Source organism: Colobus angolensis, unplaced genomic scaffold (assembly GCF_000951035.1).
Source record: "Colobus angolensis palliatus isolate OR3802 unplaced genomic scaffold, Cang.pa_1.0 Scaffold194, whole genome shotgun sequence".
NCBI classification, from domain to species: domain Eukaryota; kingdom Metazoa; phylum Chordata; class Mammalia; order Primates; family Cercopithecidae; genus Colobus; species Colobus angolensis.
This window is the reverse complement of record NW_012115088.1, coordinates 2,711,730-2,730,343: the sequence shown is the minus strand read 5'-3', so window position 1 is coordinate 2,730,343 and position 18,614 is coordinate 2,711,730. Positions and strand designations below refer to the sequence as shown.

The window sequence follows — 18,614 nt, the reverse complement described above, 5'->3', positions numbered from 1 at the left end:
CTCTAAAGAAGAACCTGGATTTAATTTTCTTCATGATATTTTTAGTCGACTCTCTAATGGAACAGTTTTGTCTTTGTTGTTGTTCGGCATTTAAATTTTATTTTTAGTTATAATCCTTACATGGATTATATTTCCACTATCTTTTGTTGTTTTCCTTCTTCTGAGGAAACCAAATTGATGATACAGGATATGAACAGACACTTCTCAAAAGAAGACATTTATACAGCCAACAGACACATGAAAAAATGCTCATCATCACTCACCATCAGAGAAATGCAAATCAAAACCACAATGAGATACCATCTCACACCAGTTAGAATGGCGATCATTAAAAAGTCAGGAAACAACAGGTGCTGGAGAGGATGTGGAGAAATAGGAACACTTTTACACTGTTGGTGGGACGATAAACTAGTTCAACCATTGTGGAAGACAGTGTGGCAATTCCTCAAGGATCTAGAACTAGAAATACCATTTTACCCAGCCATCCCATTACTGGGGATATACCCAAAGGATTATAAATCATGCTGCTATAAAGACACATGCACACGAATGTTTATTGAGGCACTTTTCACAATAGGAAAGACTTGGAACCAACCCAAATGTCCATCAATGATAGACTGGATTAAGAAAATGTGGCACATATACACCATGGAATACTATGCAGTCATAAAAAGGGATGAGTTCATGTCCTTTGTAGGGACATGGATGAAGCTGGAAACCATCATTCTGAGCAAACTATTGCAAGGACAGAAAACCAAACACTGCATGTTCTCACTCACAGGTGGGAACTGAACAATGAGAACACTTGGACACAGGGTGCAGAACATCACACACCAGGGCCTGTTGTCAGGTGGGGGTAGGGGGGATAGTATTAGGAGATATACCTAATGTAAATGACGAGTTAATGGGTGCAGCACACCAGCATGGCACATGTATACATATGTAACAAACCTGCACGTTGTGCACATGTACCCCAGAACTTAAAGTATAATAAAAATAAATAAATAAATAATGAATCTGTTGGTCAAAGTACATGAATATTTTAAAATAGATGTTGCCAGATCACATTGTTCCAAACTTTACTAATTTAAATCTTAATAATATAGACTTTCATTTTGAAATAATAAAACATTGCCTTTTTGACGTCAAAAAAAAAATTGACGATTCAACAAGCAATAGCAGCCATAAATCAATGACTTTGACATAACTACTTGGGAATGAGCCTTCTTGATGATGGACAACTTGATACTCAAGTTTTGATCATCAATGCTGTCAAGAAGAAAGATTTTTGATCAAAAGGGGGAAAGGAGAAAAGAAAATAACTTTTATCTGAGGAATGCAAGTTACTTTAATTAACAGGCCCAGAGAGACATTAAAATGAAACAGCAATCACATCCTTCTAGTCCCTCTGTGCTGTGTATTAATCTCTTGAAACTGCTTGCTATCACCATAAGCAGCTGTAACTTAACATAATGATGCCACACTGGACTCTATAACCCACACTCTAGAGCTTAACAACGGATAGCCAACCACTTGTCAATATTATTTCTGTAAATCGATGAGAATGCCTGACAAACAACTTTGTATCAGCTCACTCCCTGTCTCCCATTATTTCCTTTAAAAATCTACTTGTAATTGCTGCTAACTGGAGTGAATATTCAGGGCAATTTGAATCTATGCTCCTGGCTTGCAATTCTCAAGCTTGGCCCAAATAAACTCCCTACTTATATTAATTTTGCTTCAGGTTCTTCCTTTTAAGCTGAGAGGACAAAAAATTTGAAATGTCAAAATAGTATTTTTGATTTATTAAGGCTCAAGATAGAACAAAAATATTTTTCTTTTAAATATAAAAACTGTAATTTGTTAAGTTTTTAAAAGTGATCTGTCAACAGGGTAATTCATAAGATAAAAAGGAGATATGTGTATATATATCTATATGTAGATAATATACAACTAATATATATACATATACATATAATACATACAAATATATATACAAAAAGATAATATACAACTAATCATCTGTTGACAAATAAAGCTTTTGAATTATAATACATTTCCCTTTCACTTACTGTGGTTAATTTTGCCTGTCATTTATCATTGTACCAATAACATTATTTTTGGGGGGGAGAAAGACAGTAAAATGCAAGCATTAAGGGACACATTTGAAAGTAAATATTCTTCCAGTACCAAGCACATGATCAAACATATCTTCCATGCTGAGCACATATTCTTCTCTCCATGTGGGGGTGCCAGCTGTTTAATGGTACATAGAGAAACCTATTTTACCTTTAATCCAATAAATCTCATAGGGTACACCACTATAACATATCTCAGTGATTTTCTTTCTTGGAAATGGTCTACTATATATTTAACCCCTTCTCTTTATCTCTTCAGAAATTTTAATATTTGCATAAAAATTTTCAACACACTTTTACTTAGTTATTTTTACTTGGAAAAAGTATAGCAAATTAGAACATTTAAAATGTTAAACCCTAAATATGAGGACTTTATATCAAAAGAAATGTCATTAATAATCTAATATGATAAATAACATCAAAAATCTTATTAACACATTTCTATTAAAATATAGACACTTATTATTTTTCAATTGGATTGTTACATACCTGAGCTTCTGGTTGTACTGTTTGACCTTTTCCAGTGAGGTTGCATTTATCTGAGCTTGAAATTCTTCCACGGAAACATTGTCTCTGTAATAATATCCTTCCATGCTCTCCAGTGCTGTGTAAACAAGTAAACTTATTTTACAAGCAATTTTAAACTCAATTTCTCCACATGTAGTATAATTTTATTGATTATTAGTACATTTAGCAAATAGGACCAATTATCAACACATATGCAAAAAAATTATATTAGGTCCAAAAATGAATGAAAACTGTTCTGCTCTCAAAATAAATATCAAACATTTGGTGATTTTTCTGTCCAATGGGCAAAGAAAATTTCTGGTTTAACTGTCCTCTATTTTTAACAAATTTTGTATATGTTGTAGGAGACCAAAATATGCCACTCCAAAATATAACTGTAGGAGACCAGAATACACCACCCCAAAATATGTCTCACTGGCATAAGGATTATTTTGATCTGGTTATTTTGAGAAACTGCATGCAGACACAGGAGAAACTCTGAAAACAGAGTAGAAGTTTCCCTTTGATAAGGAAAATTTACATCCATAAAGGAAACCTCTACTTGTAAGAGTGTCTCCCCCTCTGTACAAGGAAGAGAAGGAAGACGATCACAGAGAGTTTTGTCTGCACAACAGATCTTACCCTTTTTTAAATGGTGCTTTCCTGGTCACCTCCCCATAACTAGGCCTTCCCTAGACCCTTCTTCTGTTTCAGTGGAAAATGGTTATATTTAAGCCTAAGTTCAAAGCTACCTCTTTCAGATATAGTCACTCCTTCCTTAGGTATCTCGCATATATACAGGAGGTATACATGCTATTAAACTTCTGTTTGCTTTTCCCTTCTTAACTTGTCTTTTGCTATGGGGACCATCCCAACTAAGAACTATGAAAGGTAGAGAGAAAATTATTTTTCCTCCTCTACAACATTCTTTGTGAAGCCAAACTTACACTTCCGATGTATTTGATATTTATAAACACATGTCTATTACATATGACACGTATATGTTCATATTCGGAACATATGTATGAAAGGCAGAAGTGTGCATTAATGTATGTCAGAGGCCTGGCACGGTGGCTCATGTCTGTAATTCCAGCACTTTGAGAGCCAAGGCAGGTGGAACATTTGAGGTCAGAAGTTCAAAACTAGCTTAGGCAACATAGCAAGATCCTGTCTCTAAAAAAATAAAATTTAAAAATTAGCCTGGCGTGGTGGCATGCACCTGTAGTCCTAGATACTCAAGAGGCTGAGGTGGGAAGATAACTTGAGCCCAGGACTTCGAAGCTGCAGTAAGCTAGGATCGTGCCACTGGACTCCAGTCTGGAGGACAGAGTAAGACTCTGTCTCTTAAAACAATCTAACAACAACAAAAACATGTCAGAGTAAAAAAATGGAAATTTTCACTCCCCACGCATATCTACATTCTTGTATAACCTTAATAAAGAAATGTTAATGTATTAAATAAAAAGTATAAATTGAAATCTTAGAAAATCACCTCTACTCAAACTGTCAGTTAATTTAGTTATAATATCCCAATAATTTTAAATGTATTTTGAATAGCATACACATTTCCTTTTTAATAACATTTTTGATTCAGTATTTCTTTTTCCTTTAACCTTTATGAAGTATCATTAAAAAATTTTGGAGAGGAAATAAATTGCAGGAAAAGGGCCCAGAAATACAAGATTTCCTGTGGAAAGGTTGCCAGTAACAGGAATGGCTGTGGGTCCAAACTGGAAATGTAAATTATTTTCTCTTGAAATGCATCACTACTTATGAGCCTCAATTTTTAATAAACGATTTAAAATTCAAAACAATCTTCTTTCAAGACTGCTAAATGCACTAGTTTCTAAACTAAATCATGAGGTTTCTTTAAAGTGAAAGAAACTATCACCATTTTGAGGGGGGGAAATAGGAAACTGACTGCTAATTTTAGCTGCGCTATAGTTTTATTAAACTAGTCAGAATTCTAGAACACTGAAGAAAATAATAAAATTTTAAAGATCCATGTCAAGTTTGCAGATTGTTTTTAAATGGAAATTTTAAAAATTGGTTTACAGTTGAGAAAAGAAATTGTGGAAGATAAGGGAGAAAATATACTACATTTACTTCAGTACAGAAAATGAAATTTGTGTGCTTATTTCACAGATTTTTAATTTGTTTATTTCTTATGGCTTCTGGGAAGGAACCCAGGAAACTACCCTTCAAATATGACACCCTGGTATACTGATTACTTTAAATTAAAGGCTTCTGCAAGTCAGCAGATATTGGATGAGGCTTTTCTCTGATATGCCCTATCTACTTTAAGACTAGACCTGCAAAAGAGAACACAATTGCTTTCCCTACCCTCCCTGGAAATCTCATCATCTATGCTAGAAAAGAAGACTGTGGAAGGTAACCCACCTAGAAGGACTCTTCCCACTAGATAATATCTATTTCTCCAGCTCATTCAAATTCCAAGACAATCATTTACAAGTTAATTTCTGTCTCCTGGGCCCATTCATTCTCCCTAATAAACATTTTACTACCTCCTACATTCCCCATCTCCCCCATCGCCTATGAAGAAGGGTATATAAGTATCTGGACCTCACTGAGTTATTGGGTAATCACTCTCCCATGATTTTTGCCCCGTGCACATTTAATAAATTTTGTATGCTTTCTTTCCTTATTAATCTGCCTATTGCAAGTTCATTTTCAGCAACCTTTCAAAGGGAAAAGGACAGGCTTTCTCTCTTAGAGCCTACATTTTCATTAATTAGAATAGTTGTAGCTGGCCCAACAAACTTCTGATCCTGAATACACACAGGAAATAAAAGAAACTGTCCCTGATAAAATAATCCTTAAATACATGCCATGTTCACAAGCTGCTATTTGTGAAGGGAGTCAGTCTACCAATAGTCATACTTCAAGATAAATTACTCTTACCAGTTGGAAAGCTGATGCATTAGAGTAAAATTCCAGTTTCTGCTGTGTGACTTTGGTCAAGTTAATTAATATCTGAAATTCTCAGGTTCTGCATTTTCGACTTGCAAAATAAAAGTACCTACCAGTTATCGTTAATGAGAAAGAATTTAATTAAATAATAGTATTAAGGCAGCTCATGGGTACTCTTACTTATTGAATGAGTTTTATTTACTAGGCAACATGCCAAATGCTGTACAGGTACTACCTAATTCAATTCCAATGAGATACTGATTATGCAGAGTGTGCTTAGCCAAACACAAAGTTTGTGGGACTAAGAGAAGGGTCCATACAAAAACACTTTGATTTGTGACTTAAAACCAGAAAAACTGGAAGGAGAACAGTGGGATGGCATAGCAATGGAACTGTGAGGGTAAGGGAGGAGACCACCCCTCATATTGTCTTATGCCCAATTTCTGCCTCCAAAGAAAGAAGAAGTAAAAACTAAAAGGCAGAAATGAAATCCACAGGCAGACAGCCCAGCGCCACACCCTGGGCCTGGTAGTTAAAGATCGACCCCTGACCTAATTGGTTTTGTTATCTATAGATTACAGACATTGTATAGAAATGCACTGTGAAAATCCCTCGTTTCATTCTGATCTAATTACGGGTGCATGCAGCCCCCAGTCACGTAGCCACTGCTTGCTCAATCATGACCCTCTCACACGCACCCCCTTAGAGTTGTGAGCCCTTAAAAGGGACAGGAATTGCTCTGTCTCAAGAGCTCAGCTCTTGAGACAGAAGTCTTGCCGATGCCCCCGGCCGAATAAACCCCTTCCTTCTTTAACTCGGTGTCTGAGGAGTTTTGTCTGCCGCTCGTCCTGCTACAAGGGGAGAGGGCTGGGAACTAATTTTTATAAAGATCTTGATGGTTCAACTTTGGCCAGAATGGCCAGTCCTGTCCCAAATTTTATATAAGAACAAGTATATAAACATAATTTAATATAATTTTAATGAATAGTTCTACAATTTCATAAATTTCCATCTTCATTACATTTTTGACAATATTATTCCAAATTAACAAGTCAGTTAAAATTCACAATCACATAAAATTTTTTAAAAACTGGAAAAGTGCCTAACAATTTTGCCAAGAGTCTTAGTAAGAATTCTGTGTCACATGTATAGAGTTGTGGGGAATGAACAAAAAAAGATGAGTTTTATACTTACAAACTAAAATTTGTATGACAGAGAAGTGGACAGATGACAACATTCCCTATTTTAGCTAAATAACTTGTTTGTTTATTGTTATGAAAAACCCAGAACAACATTCTACCAAATTAAATAACATGTTAATTTCAAATATGTTAAATTTGGCATTTCCTTGTCTAGTTTCCTTAGTTCTCATCCATAAAATGATATATTTCTCAAAAGCAGTATCAACGTACTTGGTTGAATATTTAGTTTATTTACTTCTACTACTTTTCAAGCAAAGGAAGACAAACATTCCATTAAATTTAGGTAGTCAGCAAAAAAGGAAAACCTAATGAATGCTAGAGAAAATTAAAGATTAAATTATTCTTAGACTGAAGCAAGCTACATTTCCACTTACTCAAAATACCTTTCAAGGCTTTCCCAAGAAAGGGATTAATCAGGAAAAACATAGAATCTCTGAAGAATAATTTTAAGAATACTGTCAGTCTGCTAACACTCTCTTTGGATAGCACACTTTTTTGGTTAAATAAGACATGGCACATGCACTGCTAGAATTCCCCAGAAATGGTCACCAGGGGTCATAATTCCTCAGAATTGGTCCCAGTTATTGGGAGAGAAGCAAGATTTGTTGATCCCATTATGACAAATATGTGAGAATGGCCGTGTGATATATAATAATGTTTTGTGATTCTAAATGTCTCAAAATGGAGTCATTTATGACAAGTCACTCAGCCCACAGTGAAACTGCTGACTCTTCAAAGTGATAAGCATATGTATGGTGGACTGAGGTGATAAGATGACACCTGCCACGGCCAGGCGCCTCAGAGATCCCACAGGAAAGTGAAGCCAAAGGCAGCTGAGATAATGACTATGGACACACTCTTGTGGAGAGCCATAAAAACAGCAAGAAACTGACAATGGTTGAGATGCCTGCAGAAGCTTTGCCAGGAGAACTCTGAGGCCTCCTCGCACTAGAAGCTCTGCCAGGAGACGAGCAGAGATCCCCATTCCCTTGCTGGTCAGTGTTTCCAGTAAAATCCAGGCCTTCCTTGTGCCTCAGTTAGCCTGCAGGCCTCCTGAGCTACTCACCATGGTTTGTTACCCCCATTTTATGTCTGTCTGTGTGTACTGAATATGTTTGCATGATTGTTGGTATGTGAAAACCTGGTGATAAACCATGAATTTGAAAGCATTTAATTGGCCATTGAGTCATCGTGAAACCTCCCATCCTCCTCCAATAGGAGTTGGCACAACTAGGCTGATTGGAACTGTGCTGTCTGAAGAGAGGTGGGTTTACACCTTCACACACACATTCTGGAAATCTCCATCCTGGAAACTATTTCTTCTTTTGCAAAAAATCTATATTGTTTCAATTATAAATCCTGTGTAAAACCCAAAGGGAAAACTAAAAGATTTAATCTTTTTTTTTTTTTTTTGAGACGGAGTCTTACTCCGTCACCCAGGCTGGAGTGTGCAGTGGTGCAATCTCCGGGTTCATGCCATTCTCCTGCCTCAGCTTCTGGAATACCTGGGACTACAGGCACCCGCCACCATGCCCAGCTAACTTATTTTTGTATTTTTAGTAGAGACGGGGTTTCACCGTGTTAGCCAGGATAGCTACGATCTCCTGACCTCGTGATCCGCCCGCCTCAGCCTCCCAAAGTGCTGGGATTACAGGCGTGAGCCACCGCGCCTGGCCAAGATTTACCTTTTAAAGAGCCTTAAGGAGAGTTTAGGAGAAAAAAAAAATGAATAAAGGGCACTTGGAAAATGACAATGTTTATAACAAATGTTCCCTTTCATTTAAAAGAGAAAGCACTCAAGTTTCTATGTGATTTTTATTATTCTCGAAGCAAAGAAAGATAACTTGTAAAGAGGTAAGACTTAGGGGTAGTTGGTTTGGGTGGCAGCTTTTTTTGTTCATAGGAGGTAAAAAAACGAGAATACTGAAGAGCATGCTGGCAGAGACAAGACCAGCATCACATATCCTATTTGGTTTAAGGCAAACTACCATCAGGAGGCCCAGGAAATAGGTATTTAACAACACTTTACAAGGAAGGGATGCTATACCTCAGGACACTGTATCTTCACTACACATATTCAAAGACCTGTATATGATGCCACATTCCTGAGAGGTAGAATACCTGGGTCCAGGAACCAAGGGTGAAAGCAGAAATGACCGTGCTTAACATCTGTCAAGGGTTGAATGTGCCCACAAAAAGATATGACAAAGCCCTAACCCCTTGGCGCCTACAAATGTGGCCTTATTTTTGGTTGGTTTGTTTGTTTTGAGATAGGGTCCCGCTCTGTTGCCCAGGCTGGCGTGCAGTAGTGCTATCATAATTCACTACAGCCTCGGCCTCTTAGACTCAAGCGATCCTTCCACCTCAGTCTCCCAAATAGGTAGGACTACGGGTGTGTGCCACCAGCACCAGCTAATTTTTTTTTTTTTAGGAGGTAAAGTCTCAATATGTTGCCCAGGCTGATCTCAAGTTCCTGGGCTCGAGTGATCTTTCCATCTTGGCCCCAGAAAGTTCTGGGATTTCTGAGCTATCACATTCAGCCTTGACCTTATTTTGAAATAGGGTTTTTGCAGATGTAGCCAAATTAAAATGAGGTCCTACTGAATTATGATAGGCCCAAATCCAATGATTGGTGCCTCTATAAGAAGAGGGCAATTAGTATATAGAAACACAGAGAGAGACACACACAGAGGGAAGAAGACCGAGTGAGGATAGGGGCAGAGATTGTAGTTACGCTGCCACAAACCAAGGAATGCCAAGGACTGCTGGCAGACACCAAAGGCCAAAAGAGGAAGGAGGAAGCATGGCCTGACAACATCCTGATTTCCAACTTCTGACCTTCAGAACTGTGGCAGAATACATTTCTATTGTTTTAAGCCACCCAGCTTGTGGTAACTTGCTAGGGTAGCACTGGGAAATAAACGCATCATTTCCAATGACTCACTTGGGAAATGTGAGCTTCCAATCCCCGAAACACTCGGTCTGTGGGTTTCCAAGGCACCCACAGCCAAGAAGATCAATCGCCACCTCGACAAAGCTGCTCCAGCCTAATCATCAGAAGCAGGTAGCACTATTGTTACACAATGGGAGCCAGAAGGAATATGTATGGCACCCAGGTATCTACTGGGGTCCCTCTTAGTACTTCCTTGCACAAATTTGATGATACATGGACAAATGCAGCAATCCTGGTCTGAGAAGGTAGAGGAATCAGAGGATCAAGCCCCTTAGGGACGAAGGTATTGGTCATGCCACAAATTAGCCACAGAGACCAGCAGAGGTTCAGACAGAGGGTGAGGCTAATCTACAATGGATAGCAGAAGAGGGAAAATGAGACTCTGTGGCAGCTGTAGACAAGCTGGGGCTGCAAGGGCTATAGCTAATCCTTTTAATTTTTCTCTCCTAAATTACCCCCTCCCCCATCCAGAAAGGAGGTCCACGGGAGTCCTGGAAAAGCCTCTCCCAGTCCCTACACAAAGACATGGGTCTGATGGGTGCAAAGCATGGACTACAGAGGATGCTGAAAGAGCCATTGGCTCGGATCCTCTCTCAGAAATGATGGGCTCATTGCCTGGCTGCTATGATCGCTGCAGAAGACATTTCGCAGCTGTTCACTCTCCAGCCTTTGCTAGAGAAAACTATCCCACCAGGATCATACCCCCTCCTAAGGGCAGCCTGCATCCTGATGACCTAACAATGCAGAAATATTTTACATTGTTCCTGGCACCCTTGCTTCAGCTTCCCAGAATCTAGACATGCTGAACATTTGTAAGATGAATTAGTCTAATTAAATAAAGATTAGCTGGATAATTGTACAGTGTTTGATAATCCACACAGACCTAGAGTGGTTTCTCAGTTTTGGTGGACTCAAGAATCACCTGGAAAGCTTCTAAAATATCCTGGTATTTGGGCTCCACTTCTCAGAGATTCTGCCTTAAATGATTTTGCATGGGGCTGAGCCTGAGTATTCTCTAAAACCTTTCCAAGATCGTTAATGTGCAGCTAAGTACTGAAAACCACTGACGGATCAGGAAAATTAGTCAGTGGGGAGCGTGTAGAGAAGTGACCCTGAATATTCATCCTCTTTGTACTCTCATTTTCTGCCAACTTATAGTTGCTTGCTTTATCTCATCAAGGGCTGAGGGATCCCAACAGCTTTCCCTGTCGTGTAGGAAGCACTTAGGAACACCAGCCAGAAGATTGCTTTAGTGTGACTGGCACATTCTAGCAGTTTGGTTGGTTATGCTTTGCACTCACTTTCCTGTCCAGCTGTTTCTGTGTTCCTTACCTTGAAAATCTGTATCACTTTTGTCTGCCTAGGTTCCTGTTCTTCTGCAGTTCTTGCCTTCAGCAATACACATTGACCTCCAACCCTGATCACCTCCAACCCTGAAATTCCTGATCTAATAGCTGGTCCCATCTTTGCAGGATGCCCCATCAATTACTGTGCCCTCCTTTGCCCAGTGCTCCATGGAGGCAAGCAAAATGAGAAAGGGGTGACACATTCGCTTCCTGTTCTACTATAAGTATATGGTACCACAGACAACTTTAGGAGGGTTGACTTTAGTAAATTTCCTAGGAAAATTTCAAATTCATCCATTTCTTCTATTTTTTTATTTGCTAGCAAAGAGTCATGTATATACAAAACCAAAATGCTTTAAATAAACTTTCATTCCAGGAAGAGATGACATTTGGAATCTCTTTCATTTACCACTGCTTTCAATTACCAGATGGTAATCTCGATTCAAATTCAGTCTGATTTTCCTGTACTTCTCTCAGTCTGATGAATACTAAGCTACTAATGATTCCTCATGGGAGTTTTATAAAGGCAGAAGAACTTCTGCACCCCCCTTAAATAAACAACCTTATTACTGACAGATTTTTAGTGGCACAGAACGTTTCCCATCCTGTTTACCTATCTGTGACCTCAACTGCAGAAGTATTTCTACTGTTGCTTATTCAAATCATTTTTCATATTTTGCTGCTGTGAGCATACCAAAACCTAATGTTTGCTATAGCTTTTCTTTAAATTACATTTTAAAAGCTATAGTATATGCACTGAAATAATACATATTTAGGGATTATTTTTAAATCGGCTTTTGCCGAAGTTATAAAATAGAGGTTGCTTGCAAAATAATTTTTTGTCTGTGTGTACATTTGCTGTTGGATATGATTATTCAGCTATTTATGGCTGATGTGTCACAGATGCAACAATTTTTTTTTAAAGATGCTTAGTGCCATCTGTCATCTCAGTAATAATTTCAAAGACAAAATTTTGAAGAAGAGAGAAATAAAGGAAAAGAAATGGAGAGTCTTCAACAATTGTTAAGTCCTGGCTAAACTCTGTAAAAGTTAACATTCTAGACCAACGTCCGTCCCTATCTTCTCAGACTGTCTATCCCTGTAATGGCTATTTATTTATTTATTTATTAAAGCAGAGTTTCACCCTGTTTCCCAGGCTGGAGTGCAGTGGCATGATGTTGGCTCACTGCAACTTCTGCCTCCCAGGTTCAAGCAATTCTTGTGCCTCAGCCTCCCGAGTAGCTGGGATTACAGGCACATACCAACACACCTGGCTAATTTTTGTATTTTTAGTAGACACAGGGTTCCACCATGTTGCCTGGGCTGATCTCGAACTCCTGATCTCAGGTGATCCGCCTGCCTCAGCCTCCCAAAGTGCTAGGATTATATGCGTGAGCCACTGCAACTAGCCCAACATATTTTAGATTAAATTATTCTTCTAACTTGTCTCCAAAGGTCCATTTTTGCCCATTGCTTCTTTTATTCTTCTTCCTTTGCATTACAGAATCTTGGATTACCTACACTGACCCTGTCTATAAATCACAGTCCTCCGAAGAGAAATGAAAATACCTTCTAATAACTCCTAAAATCATCTCTTCACTGCAATCTTCATCTGTTAAAATGTATTCCTGCCAAGTATGTTTGAGGTACTCACGGTTTTTAAACTATAGTAATTAAATTCAAGGTTTTAAAATAATATGCACGTGGTATGTATTAGTCCATTTTCACGCTGCTGATAAAGACATATCCAAGACTGGGCAATTTACAAAAGAAAGGGGTCTAATGAACTTACACTTCCACATGGCTGGGGAGGCCTCACAATCACAGTGGAAGGTGAAAGGCACGTCTCACATGGTGGCAGAAAAGAGGAGAGGGCTTGTGCACAGAAACTTTCATTTTTAAAGCCATCAGATCTCATGAGACTTACTCACTATCACGAGAACAGCAGAGGAGAGACCCACCCTCATTATTCAATTACCTCCCACCAGGTCCCTCCCACAACACATGGGAATTCAAGATGAGATGTGGGTGGGGACACAGCCAAACCATATCATGGTACGATACAAAATTTTCATGTAGTAGTGAATTTAGATTTCATATGCCTGTCCATTCTTTAGTTATATAGATAGATGGATTTTATTCCCTCTACTCTTCTCATTTTTTATTAGAGCATTGAAATTCCACAGCAAAACCAATGTAGTTCTTGAAAACTCAAAAGAAGAAAAAAATAAAATTCACTATGGTATCATTCAGAGAAACCGATAAAATCTTGTGACACGACACACATTTTTTTTTAGAATGTGGAGGGAAATAATAGACTAGAGGACACTCCACAACAATCAAGACTTCTGATCTTTTTTAGGTAGCATTTTATGACCCTAAAATAAGAAAGATTCAAGACCTTCCCTCAGAAACACAGTTCACTACAAGAATTTTCTTGCTCATGCTACCCTTGATTTATTCTACTGCAGATGTTGACAGTCACTCTTAGGAAAAACAAAATGACAAAGGAATATATATTTTCTGACCAAAAAGAAAAATTGACATAAAGAATTTTAAAAGCATCAATTTAACCACCCAATGATACTGAAAACATTTAACATACATATATGCAGGCATAGATATACATGTGTGATATAATTGAGATTAAAGTATAAATTCTGTTTAATAATCTGTATGCATATATTAACTTTTTCTATCTCATAAACTATTTCAGCCATAAAACTGTAATGACTTTAACATAATTTAACTTACTTAAGCAGTTTATTTAACCCAAATTATTTTATCTTTATTTACACCACTCATGTCTTATTTCTCCATTATAAATAATGCTGCAAGTGTATTTGATATTTAAATCATACATTATTTCCTTAATAAACATTCCCAGAAGCAAATATATTAGCTAAATATTTTCAAATTAATTTTAAAATCCCGACTGTTAAAATCACATTTATAAAAAACATTAATAAAGGTAAAATAATTTAAGTATAGCACCCATCAAAAGAAAAACAGTTTACCTTGCGCAAAAAGAACAGGATGAATTTTAAACCCTCCTCCATTTTTCAACCGTTGAGGAAGTTGTTCAAAATGATAACTATCAACATAGAAGTAAACTTTCAGAGCTTGCCGACTTCCTTCTGCTTGATATGTAAGAGGAACATCTGAAATGATATTTAACAGTATATTACTTCCTAAAATAAGGATATGCTAGATGGTACTTTTGTTAACCTTCAAAAAGAATCCTGAGAATTACTCGACACGAGTGTATTAAACATGATCATGTTTATCAAGTTGGGATTCAACATACAGTGCTATTCAATGAAAGAGTATTAAATCAGTTCTCATTAGCTAAAGCAATGGATTTGTTACCATATTATAAACATTCCATAATAGGAAACTTTGTTACACTTTGACATATCAGATGTCTCACTTAACTAAATGAGGTGTTTAGCTATACACGGTTTGGATTCAAAATCTCCCCGGGCAGCTGCTTCATTCACATTTTAGTCAGAATGAGTCCTTGGGGGTATACTTCTTAAGTAATGTGCAACAAATTGAGTGCATAGCAACCACTATCAAAATTAGTATGGGTTCTGCAAGCTCTATTCCCTGAGCACCAGATCGGAGATATATTATACTTTGTTGATACCCCACAGTCATTAAAAATTGTCCCAAGTCTTGTAGCTATTTTCAAAGATCCTAAATTTAATTACTTAAAAAAAAAAATCAACTTGAAAACTAAATTTCAGTAGGAGTATTTCACAATGCTATCATAAATCCTCTCCATTTTATGATACTTATCCATTACAAGTATTTCTGTCTTATTAGGAAAGAATGTAAAATCATCCTAAAAGGCTGAATAGTCACAATAACCAGTTAAAAATTAATGACAAACAAATGGAATTGGCATTTAATACATGTTCCTCACCCAGTATTTATAACTTCTAACTCACTTCTTGAAATAAAACTGTATATAAAAGTAGAGTTCAAGGTTAAATGTCATTTATGATCACAGATTCCAGGCTCCTTATTAAATTTATTTAATTCTGCATATCAATATGGGAAACATTTCATTAACATCTATTTATCTCCTTTATGCCATATAAAGTACTTATTTTATTTTTGTTTTTTTTTTTTTTTAAATGAAGACATGAAGCATTTGATTTAGGAAAGAGAATGAACAGGTTTCTCACCCAAAGGGTTGAAAATTAATAGCATTTTAAGAATTGGGAAAATCCTTTTTTTCTGGTTTCTAAAATAAAGACTAAAAGAACCATGGACACTAAAGAAAATACAGATTTATAGCTACTAAATATCTGTATCCTCTAGTTCCCCTTTTCACACACTGTCTCGCATAAATATTTTAATTTGTGTTAAATTCCATCCCCTTCATCTTTGGCATCAATATAGGCAACTTCTATGCTAACAAATGGATAATGTTATTGAAAGAAAAATAGTGACAATGATACAATAGTTGGAGTTTCATATTATAGAACATAGAATAAATAAAGATGTTATATTAGGAATCAAAGAACTAAAACTTAGTGAAAATTATAAAGTATATTAATTTAAAGTGAAGTTTAAACTAGGAGCACCAAAACTCCTGGGCTCAAGTGATCCTCCAGCCTTGGCCTCCCAAAGTGCTGAGATTACAGGCATGAGCCACCACACCCAGCCCATTACCACTCCTTTCAACATCATACTGGAAGTCCTAGCTATTGCAATAAAACAAAACAAGAAAAAATAAACTATAAAGATTGGGAAAGAAAAACATCAACAAAAAAATGCTCCTGGAAATAATAAGCAATTATAGCCAGGTTACAGGATACAGGTTAATATAAAAAAGTCAATTCCTTTCTTATATAACATCAGTGAACAAGTGGAATTTGAAATTAACAACATAATACCATTTACATTAGCACCTCCCCAAAATAAAATACTTAAGTATAACTCTAATAAAACATGTACAAGATCTATATAAGGAAAACTACAAAACTGATGAAAAAATTTTAAGAACTCAGTAAATGGAAAGACATTTTATGTTCATGGATAGGAAGACTCACTATTGTCAAGGTGTCATTTCTTCCCAGCTTGATCCACAGTATCAGTGAAACACCAAGTAAAATCCCAAGAGGTTATTTCTTAGATATTGACAAACTAATTCTAAAGTTTATATGGAAAGGTAAGAGACACAAAATAGACAACATAATATAGAAAAAAGAAGAACAAAGTTGGAAGATTGACACTCCCTTAATTTAAGATTTACTATAAAACTACAGTAATCAAGACAGTATGGTATTGACCAAAGAGCAGACAAATAGATCAATGAAATAGAACAGAGAGGTCAGAAATAGTCCAATACATATATAGTCAACTAATCTTTGATAAAGGAGCAAAGACAATACAATGGAGCAAAGATAGTCTTTACAACAGATGTTTCTGGAAGAACTGGACATCTACATGCAAAAACATAAATCTAGACACTCACCTTACATCCTCCACAAAAATTAACCCAAAATGAACTATAGACTTAAATATGAAATGCAAAACTATATAATTCCTGCCAAATTACATAAGAGGAAACCTAGATGACCTTCAATATACTGATGACTTTTAGAAAGAACATCAAAGGCACAATCCATGAAAGAAATAATAGGTAAGTGAGATCCCATCAAATGTAAAACTTCTGTTCTGCAAAAGACAATGTCAAGAGAATGAGAAAACAAGCAACAGAGTGGGAGAAAATATTTGCAAAAGACACATCTGATAAAAGACTGTCATCCAAAATACACAGATATAAAGGCTTTTAAAAAAGTCTTTTTAAAAAGAGTTACACAGATAACTCTTCAAACTCAACAATAAGAAAACAAACAACCCAAGTGTATTAATCCATTCTTTCATTGCTATAAAAATGTCCAAGACTGAGTAATTTATAAAGAAAAGAGGTTTAATTGGTTCATGGTTCTACAAGCTGTACAGGAAGCAAGATGCTCACATCTGCTCAGCTTCTGAGGAAGCCTCAGGAAACTTATAACCTTGGCAGTAGATGAAAGGGGTAGCAGGCACATCATATGGCAAGAGCAAGAGACCAAGCAGAGTGGTGCTACACATTTTTAAATAACCAGATCTCATGAGAGCTCATTATCATGAAGACAGTACCAAGGGGAAGGCACAACATCATTCATGAGAAATCCACCCCCATGATCCAATCACCTCCACCAGGCCCCACCTCCAACACTGGGGATTACAATTAAGCATGGGATTTGGGTAAGGACACACATCCAAACTACATCACCAATTTTAGAAATGGGCTAAAGACCTCAACTGACAACTCTTTCAAGAAGATATAGCGATGGCAAATAATCATATGAAATGATGCTCTATATCATTTGTTATCAGGGAAATGCAAATTAAAACAGTACTGAGCTACCAATATACACTCATAGAGGGGACAAAGTCCAGAACACTGACACCATCAAATGCTGGCAAGGATGTGGAGCGATAGGAGCACTCATTCATCACTGGAGGGAAAAGTGTAGATTTTCCACAAAATAAATATCATTATAGAAAATTTAATCCTTTAGCTAGTTTAGTCCTCTCTCACTAATTAAATAATATGATATGGGGAGTACCTTGTATTTTCCTTATCGCTAAAGTCGTTACATTGCCCATTTATGCCTTTGTATTTCTCACCAGACTCCATGTGCATAGCCACTCTGGAAAACAGTCTGGCACTTTCTTGCCAAACTAAGACGCTCTTAACATACGATCCAGGAATCATCGTCCTTGGTATCTATCCAAAAGAGCTGAAAACTTACATCCACACAAAAACCTGCACGTGTGCCTATAGCCACTCTTCATAATTGCCAAAACTTAAAAGCAACCAAGATGTCCTTTGAATGGGTAAACTGTGGTACATCCAGTCAATGGAATCTTCTTCTGTGCTAAAAAGAGATGAGCTATCAAGCTATGAAAAGACATGAAGGAAGCTTAGATGCATATTATAAGTGAGAGAAGACAATCTGAAAGGCTACATACTGTATGATCCCAACTATATGATGTTCTGAAAAAGGCAAAACTACGGAGAAAGTGAAGAAAATCAGTGGATGCCAGGGGTTGGGTGCAGAGTGGGAGGGAGGAGGAATGAATAGGGATTTTAGGGCAGTAAAAATACTCTGTATGATACTGTAATGGTGGATACATGTCAGTACACATTTGTCCAGATTCAGAGAATGTACAGCTCCAAGAGTGAATCCTAATGTAAACTATGAACTTTGAGTGATTACGATATAGATTCACTGATTTTAAGAAATGTATCTCTATGGTGAGGGCTATTGATAGCTGGGGAGGCTGTGCAGGTGTAGGGACAGGGGTATGGAAAATCTCTGTACCTTCCTCTCAATTTTGCTGTGAGCCTAAAACTACTCTAAAAATATAAAGGCTTTTAAAAAAGTGCATAATAATAATGTGGAGTTGAAAATTTTTTATTTGTGGAAATTTATTAGCTATAAAAAACAAACTTGATAATTAGGACTAT

General features: G+C 36.9%; 1 protein-coding gene across 1 annotated transcript in view; it reads right to left on the bottom strand.

Moving 5' to 3' along the window:
- Nucleotides 1–18,614, bottom strand: part of PREX2 (phosphatidylinositol-3,4,5-trisphosphate-dependent Rac exchange factor 2) — a 289,450-nt gene that overhangs the window by 83,503 nt on the left and 187,333 nt on the right. The window contains exons 34-35 of the mRNA XM_011940917.1: nucleotides 14,095–14,238; nucleotides 2,628–2,742 (exon numbers count right to left, since the gene is read on the bottom strand). Coding sequence (XP_011796307.1) covers nucleotides 2,628–2,742; nucleotides 14,095–14,238 — 259 coding nt within the window. The remainder of the gene's footprint in view (nucleotides 1–2,627; nucleotides 2,743–14,094; nucleotides 14,239–18,614) is intronic.